Source organism: Amphiura filiformis, chromosome 17, assembly GCF_039555335.1.
Source record: "Amphiura filiformis chromosome 17, Afil_fr2py, whole genome shotgun sequence".
Lineage (NCBI taxonomy): Eukaryota > Metazoa > Echinodermata > Ophiuroidea > Amphilepidida > Amphiuridae > Amphiura > Amphiura filiformis.
In genome coordinates, this window is record NC_092644.1 from 49,947,727 (window position 1) to 49,956,677 (window position 8,951).

Sequence of the window (8,951 nt, forward strand, 5' to 3'; positions counted from 1 at the left end):
TATGTCAACTGTTGACCCTTTAACATATCCATATTTCTAGCTTATCTCATTGTTAACATGAGTTATATGTGTTTCTTTACTCTTGCATCATTCCAGGCTGCGGAATTAGCTGTGAAATTCTTAAACCAAAGTAAAGGACTGGAAGTCATTCAAGTTGTAGGACCTCGCTTAGTGGAAGTAGAAGAGTATAATGCGGTGAGTGTTTTTGGAATGTGAAGAAAATAGGAATTATATAGTACCAAACTGAGTTTTGTTCTTTCTACTATTGCAATATCGCATCATTCATTTCTTTAATTATTTGCTAGAAATACACTGTTCCTTCATTTAGAAACTTCAGAAAATCAAGAGTTGTCTCACAATCTGTTGTCAAATTCTGGAAACCGATGGTAAAATTTATCATCACAAAAACAAGGATCAAACTTTTACAGGACACATGTCAATATGTTGTAAACTATGGCCATACATAGGTTACAAGCAGATAAAAGGTGCTGATGTAATTGATGGGTATATTTCAGTTCATTAAAGGTGGATGATTTTGTTTTTTTCTGACATTCTCATTAAAATTCTATGCCAGGGATAAGTTAGGCCATTGTGATTGACATATTTGCTTCTAATATCAAAATGCTGATGCAATTTAACTCACACATTTAACCTCACTCACAATATTGACTATGATATACTCCTAATTTCTAATAATTATACAGGGATTGTTAGAGTAACAGTTTTAATTATTGAATTTGATAACAGGCTGCTGAGATTTACCTCAGCATGGATATGGTGAAAGAAGCCATAGATGCCTTGATGGAAGGTGGTGAATGGAACAAAGCTAAGAAAGTTGCCAAGGAGTTGGAACCAAGATATGAACGCTATGTGGATGATAAATACAAAGATCATCTCAAGAATGAAGGCAAAGCAGAGTCGGTGAGTTAAATGTGCCTACAAACCTGTGATTGTAGTGTGTTCTAGCCCATCATTGTTTAAACATAAGATGTATACAGCATCAATGCTTAGATGTACAAGTTTGTTATGTTATCTTTTCACAGAGTGGCCAGCGACTGTGCACATGAATATTTTTTGCCATGTATCCTAATGACTCAGAGCAAGATTACTATATGATGTCTTTATCTAACCAACATGATTTGTATTTAATTAAAATACCATGCAATCTGCTATGGAATGTGTCAAACAAAACTTATAGGATGATGGAATCTTGGGATAGGCTTTTACGACGGGAATTCAAAACAATTAGTGGGTTTTAGCGGGTTTGCCGTCGGACAAGTTTAGAACTGTCAAGCTTTCGTCAGGAGAAGCTCTGACTTCTTCTGGACAAAGTAAGAATGAGACATGTAGACCGCCCCTTGCCTACTGATGACTCTGAAAAGAGCCGTTCACTGAAGACTGCCCCTTGTCAACAGAGAACAAACAGATCTCGCCTATCTGCTAATATAAAGATTTTCGGAGCCACTCCTGACGAAAGCTTGACACTTCCCACTAATTGTTATGATGGAATCTATCTAGCACTTCAGTGTCACTTAGTAGTTATGGCTTAGTAGGTCTAGATAATAGATCCTAAGGTTGTTGGTTCAACAGCATCACTGCTTGTTATGGGTAGCATTGTGATTATTTTATGTAACAAACTCAAACCTGTCCATGCTGTTCAACTCATGCAGAATGAAATGGGGGACTACTTCTTCTTTTTCTGTATTTGAATTTAGTACTGTAGATCATTAAAGTTGGGTCAGATTTCAAGTGATTGAGTAATGAATATCGCAACCCTTTGATTCAGTATCACTGACAAAACTTTTCCTTTGGATGTGTCAATCATAAGCCCTCTGAACAATGAATGAATCCTAATCCTTCATTTAGACCTAAAAGGAAACTATTCAATTTGGGAAAATTAGTGCTTAATTATTAGATCATGAAATGAATCCTGTGCTCATGTGTATCGTACCTACTATGATTTGTTTTCAGCTTATTGGTGTTGATGTGATAGCAGCCCTTGACATGTTTGTGAACCGGGGTGAATGGGACAAGTGTATAGAAACAGCTGAGAAACAAGGCTTCAAAGTGCTACATAAATATGTGGCATTATATGCTACTCATCTCATCAAAGAAAAGAATATCCATAAAGCATTAGATCTCTATGTGACGCATGGTGCACCACCTAACCCACAGGTAATGAATAACAGGTGAAACACAATGGATGCTGTAGGCAGGTGGATCTTTAGTCACTCATTTGTGAGGATACAGATGTAAAAGATCTTTGTAAGAGATCTTTGAACTGGCAATAGACATGAAAGGAAGAATTATGTAACTGTACACAATGTTATGAATGGTTCAATTTCACATTCATGTATGCTGCCAGATCAAGGCTATCTTCACATATGACAATGATATGATGGGACCAAGCAGTGGCTGGTTTAGTGAAATATCTGGTATAAGGGAATGTGTGTAATGCTGCATTGATTTAGAGAATAAACAATAGGAATTTTTGTTTTTGTTATCCTCTACTGTGTGATAGACGACAGGCAGGTCCAATATTTTGAGTAGTGGATGCCGGCGCTACGATAAAAATATTGGTTGTTTCTATACACATTGTTTAATTCTGTGGTCTGTTCTGAAAGTGTTGACAATGTATTGATTGTTAGATTAGAATAAGATGACATTTCATTAAAAGAAGATAACTTTAGTATTCATCTCCCCTCTAAAAATCAATTTGCTATACCATCATGTGTGTCATATTTTACTGTTGCTGTTGTGGTTACATGTCCCTTTGTAATAGAAATTGTGCAATACCCTGTAACCCATTTGTCCTTTCTGTTGATTTCAAATAGAATTACAACATCTACAAGCGTCTTGTGTCTGATCTCCTTGAAGCACCAGACCTGGATAAAGCAGAAGCCTATAAAGGTTGGGCTGACCTCAGGGATATGCTACAGAACTTGGTAAGACTTAAAGAGACAATACTCTAAAGCTGAATTTATACTCAATCGCTGAGCGATTGCAATGCATCGCTTTTGGAAAGCGATGGGCAATCGCCGAATTTTGCACACATTTTTTGAAAAGTCTGCTCACTCGTATAACAGGTTTTTTGTTCATCTTTTTTTTTGTCTTCTTTGTCTTTGTGGTGACAATCAAATGATTTACATGTTTTATCTCGATTTCAAATTTGCCACCTTTGGCCTCCATGGACCAGATCATGTTACATATACATAATTTTTATGAAAGTTCAGAAAATGGCTTGATTGGGCAACTACTTGCTGGAAATAAATTTGGAGGCTGCAATTCAGTTCTCCACTTTGATTTCCCACTGAATTGATTAACTCTTGATGTTTTGTTAGTGTCGTAAATGAGAAAAACTGGCAAATTTATGATAATGTGTGCGAGGATTTCTACATGTATAATTAAAATACTCATTGTTATTTTTGTCTCTTGTAGTGTGAGAACATGGCCAAAACTAGCGAGGCAAACAGCGCCCAACATGAGGAGTTTGAATCCATGTTAACCATAGCACATTACTATGCTACAAGAAGTGCCTGTTTAGGTCAACAAGCTCTGGTAAGGTTTGAATAAAAAAAATATTGAAAAAATATTCATTATAGCTTCACAAGGCATGCAAGACTAAATATACTTTGGGGGAGGGGGTTCTCAGCTTGCAGGCCAAATCAGACCTGCCAACCACTGATATTTACCCATTGGTCAACTCTGGGGTGTATTTTTTCCCTCTGGCATATGTATGTTTGAAATATGTTTGGCCTACTTGTGACCCCTTAATTATATACTTCACACAAAAATTATAATTCCACTGAAGAGTGAAGAGAGGTGCTATCATTGTAATATCAGAGATTGTATTGTATAATCTCGGTTACATGATAATTAAAATTAATTTTTGATGCATTAATTATATGAAACTCTGCAATCAATATTAAGATGTCATTGATTTGTGTATAAATTCTGTTCTGATTCTGATAAGGTAACCACTTTGTTTTAATGAAGAAGAACCAATGAAGTGTTTATTTTTGTCACTGTTTAAAGGGACATTCACATATTTTGTTGGGGAGGTCACTGAAGTTTTAAAAATGTCCTATTTTGACTTCATGATGTGGAATGACTCTTTTATATATAATTGATTTTTACCTTTAATGTGTTATTTACAGGAATCACTAGCAGCCAAGTTAAGCATCGCAATACTTCGCCACACTGACATTGTACCAGCAGATAAAGCATTCTTTGAGGCTGGTATGCAGTGCAGAACACATGGAATGAATAACATGGCATTTGTGTTCCTCAATAGATTCTTAGATTTAACAGAGGTAAATGAATAGATAAATAGATAATGGATTTTTTCGATCCCGGCCCTTCTTTCTCTCTCAACCTCGCCTATTCCCTGCCTTAAGCTTGTCAAACCAGCAGCGTATCAACGGACAGAGTGATATGATACTGTATCAAACAGGTGAAATTATAGAAACAAATGGTTACCCATACTTGAGGTTGCTTTCACTTGACTACTTAATACCACAAAACTCTTTCAAGTTTCCTAACAAAATAAAGCATTAAGATGTTTTTGCAGACACCAAATAATATGTTATAGGCCCACAATGGCCTACTTGTTTCCAAAACTTGACTTGAAACCTCGCATGACTTTTTTTATACCGACATAGCAACATTGACTTCAAATGCCCGCCAAGGGACTGCTTCCATTTTGACTATTACATCACTGTCACTACCATAAAACAGGACAAGGTTTTCATACAGTTTAAATTAGTTGAATAAGTTTCAACCTACTCTTTCCAAATCAAGAGATCATCCTATTCCAGTGTCCTATAAATCGTTATGTGAATTTTGAAGAATGTAAATGAAAGCAAATGTTTAAAATTTGTTTGATTTCTCAGGCAATAGAGGAAGGCAGTTTGGATATGCTTGATAATACAGATTTTCAAGACACTGACATTCCATTTGAGGTACCACTACCAGATAAACAACACATCAGTGTAAGTACATTGTGTATATCAAACTAAGCCCTGTCTCTGTTTAGTAATTTTCAAATATAGCATTATCATAGTAACTCGGATTTGTAGATAATTTGACAAATATGCCGATTTCATAAAGTATGATCAAATTCCCAAGTGATGAACACTTTTTCAAAACTCAGTAGTCAGTACACCACTTCACAAAATAAAACCAAACACACATTGTGATTACGAGTCGAAGCTTTTTACTGCTGCACCACCATGCTGTCACAAAACATGCCTTTACGTTTCTTTTCCTTTTGGTAATACAGGAAGAGAAGAAAGAGGAAGTTAAAGAATGGGTGTTAGCTGTGTCTATGGACCAGCAGGTTGAACAAAGCCTGGATACGGATGAGAGAGATACCTATGTTGGCTCATTGAATGCACTTAATACAGGAATATCATCACTGCCATGTGTAATTACAGGTGAGTCTTTATAGTTGCCAAAATGAGCTATTCCAGTTGAAATCTATACTCCCTTTATGGTAGATATGATCTTAATCTTCCACACAGGGTGTACAGTCACCCATTCAGGTAAACCCATTTGAAATTCACACTCACAGTGTGGCATATTCTTTGTCCAGAATTTCAGGATAACTCAATAAAGCACACTCCGAAGGCTGTACATACAAAAACTCTGTTTTTCAACATTTTAAGTATGCAGCCCATTTTGAGGAAAGATAAAAACTTCTTCATCCAGGAATTGTAATACACTTGCATTTCAACTCAACTGCTTGTTATTACATTTATTATATTCCTTCTACAGGTTACCCAGTGTTGCGTAACAAACTAGAGTTCAAGCGTCCAGGCAAGGCGGCTAACAAAGATGACTGGAATAAGTTACTTATGGCTACCAAGATGTCTCATAGTCAGGAGTGTCAGGATGTACTTAAGTTTGTTGGTCTATGGTGTGGGGCTACACCTAATCCAACCTATACATTCCAATAATTTTATGGAGTAACTTAAACAACAAAAATTGTGCTTGTGTGTGAACTGTAGAACTGTTTTTCTTCTTAAGTACCCTCAGTGCTAATGTATTTTCCATTCTAAGATTTCTTATAAAAATTACTCTACAAGCATGTTTTATCTGATCTAGAAATTGCACTTACTTGTGTACATTTCAGCAAACACTGTTGCCTTTGTCAACACTTGAAGAGACAAAGGCAACACAACAGTGTTTGCTGAAATGTTCACAAGTAAGTGCAATTTCTTGATCAGATACAAGGAACTTTGTTTACTGAATTCAATTGCTACCAGGAAAGTTCAGCATTGTCCGATACTCACCCCCTGTTTATTGCCAAGATCACACAATGCTACATGGCTTGGTTAGCGAATGAGATGCCAATGTTTTGATTTTCATGAAATTATTCAAGCAGCCAATGAGAGCCCCATTTGCTACCTGCCTAAGTAGCAAAAAGGATCTGAACTTTTCTGAAAGTGTGGATTAGAGCCGTACATTTTCCATTTTGCTGGGAAATTTGTTGTTTTCTGTTTTGTAAGAAATCCAAATTGATAACAACTATATGTTTTTGGTATTGGTATTACCTGCTGTTGGATTCTATACTCTCAAAGTATCAACATAAACAATTGAAGTGAAAATGGGAAAAAACAGAAAAACAATTTTTGTACAAAATGGAATATGAACATACAAAACAGAAAATAATTACTCTATACTTGATGAAGGAATGTCCTACAGTGCTTTGTTTTATGATTATTAAAGTAAAGTGCAGGTTATAGTATAGTATATTTTATTCACACACAAATCGTGGCCAAATTACAAGTGTTTACAATATTAAAAAACAATTAAACATTAAAAAATACAGTATCAATATTAACAAGGCAAAATACAGCAACTGCTGTTGATAGAAAATAAAATACTGCACTTATTCAAGACAAATAGCGTCACCCCACTCAGATAGCCCCATTTGAAATTCACACTCCCCGTGGAAGATTAAGTCATGTCTTCCATAGGGGGTGTATGGATTTCAACTGGAATTGCCAATTATATTGCAAATAATACCTCCCAATTTCAAATGACATTGCACTTCAACATCAAAGGTAGGGTGCAATGTGGTGGCAAGTTCTAGCCCATTAGGCTTCTAGAGAGTGACGTCAGTGAAGTTTCTGGTGAGCGTAGTAATAAATTGTGGCAAAGATCCGGCATGTTTGCATGCATGATCAAATGCAATACATTTGTACACATGCAAAGTAACTCGGACAAAGTAGGAAGCCAAATGGACCATAATATTTTGCAGTAAACCTTTGCTGAGAGCGTTTTTAATTGTACATCGCGTATTTACTGCGTTGAAACGCACTTGTCTCTGATTGGCTGCTGAGGCGATCTGCTCTTGCCGAGTGGAGATTTATGAATGAACTTTGCGCCACATGTGTTGTTAGCTCTGACTTTGCAACATCACGGTAGTACATGTACACGCTCGTCAAAGGTTTACTGCAAAATATTATAAAGAGAGGTTATTTGGATGCTTGGATAGGACATCAGTTTTGAGACTCTTGGTCAACACAATTTTGACAAGTTACTTCTATTTATGCATAATATTGCTTATAAATAAGAAGTGTTACTTTATAATCTTATTCATTTGTAAATATTGTATAAGTGTGCATAGAATACTATAACACCTTGAAATTTATACTACTCAAATATAAATGAATGTACTTATGTAAACCAAGGATTTATGTAAATCATGATTTGATTGTCCTGGAGGTACACTAATTTAGTCCATATAGGTGACAATCAAATGGACGGTTCTCCTGTGATGCACCTGGAGCTACACATATTTCAATCAATTTGAGCTTTGACTTAAACAATTCAACAACTAAGTCCTTAAGCTATCTAAATGGTCAATGTACACATGTTATATAAAAGCTGTAACTGTATTACAAAACAATGTATATACCATTATATTTATGTGTCTTTATTTGTTTGATAACGAGTAAAAATTAAATACAGCCATGAAGGTAGAGTATACAAACAATCTTCAGTATAAATTTGATTTTATTGAGGTGTGTGACATGGATAACAATGTTAAAATTCAAAAAAGAAAAAAAAATTGTTCTACTTACTCCTTGCACATTTCAGCACATGGGATATGTGAATATGGTGAATGCAAGTTGTACTTTGACATATTTTAGACTATCATATTTCGATTGAGGTCTCGACTTCAGTTACAGTATATCTTAGCATATATGTCTATACTTTCAAAATGAGTCTTATTCTGCCAATGATACATGTAGCACCAGCAGGCATATTCAGAATGTACACCCCAAAATACTTCAACATGAGAAAAGGTTTCAATACATGTACATACTGATTGGTATTAATTCTACTGATTAGTATTAGAACAGAGACTTAACTTTTCATGTAGTTTTAAACTTCTTTGCAATTCTCACAATTGCCATTATTTCTTGGCGTCCAAACACCACGCGTCGAAACCCAAAATGCGTACGTGTGCTGTTGTATGGGCCCCATGCTTCATGAATGCATGCCTGAAGCAATTGTGATTGATGTATGTTTTGGTGATCATTCTGCATGCATACTGAATGAAGTTGTGGAAGGAAAATGAAGTTTCTGAAAATGACCTCAACAGCCTTCATACTGGGTGGTGAGTAAGTGTTAAATGCGTCTGACAGATAAAGGTATCTGAGCTGTGGTATGTGTCTGAATCCATGAGCTAGTATTATGAGCCCTTCATCATTCAATTGGCTCATGGTAAGACGTGTGAGTGATGGGATGTAATGCAATGATGCACTGAATGCAGCTATTCCTTGTTCACATATTTCATTATTATAACCAAGGTCAAGCTTTGTAAGCATTGGGACATGCTTCATTGAAGCACTAAGATTAATCAAACCCTTTGATCCAAATTTATTTCCAGATAAAACTAGCTCTGTTAGCTTTGGTAAATGGGACAGTGGTAGTAAACT

The 8,951-nt window shown here is 35.8% G+C and overlaps 1 protein-coding gene across 1 annotated transcript in view; it reads left to right on the forward strand.

The window, feature by feature from the left end:
• LOC140137923 (intraflagellar transport protein 172 homolog) overlaps positions 1-6,690 on the forward strand; it is a 47,978-nt gene extending 41,288 nt beyond the window's left edge. The window contains exons 30-38 of the mRNA XM_072159726.1: positions 97-195; positions 748-921; positions 1,972-2,175; positions 2,835-2,945; positions 3,439-3,558; positions 4,158-4,313; positions 4,893-4,991; positions 5,282-5,435; positions 5,776-6,690. Of these exons, the coding sequence (XP_072015827.1) occupies positions 97-195; positions 748-921; positions 1,972-2,175; positions 2,835-2,945; positions 3,439-3,558; positions 4,158-4,313; positions 4,893-4,991; positions 5,282-5,435; positions 5,776-5,957 (1,299 nt within the window). The 3' untranslated portion in view covers positions 5,958-6,690. The remainder of the gene's footprint in view (positions 1-96; positions 196-747; positions 922-1,971; positions 2,176-2,834; positions 2,946-3,438; positions 3,559-4,157; positions 4,314-4,892; positions 4,992-5,281; positions 5,436-5,775) is intronic.
• Positions 6,691-8,951: the final 2,261 nt, after the last annotated feature.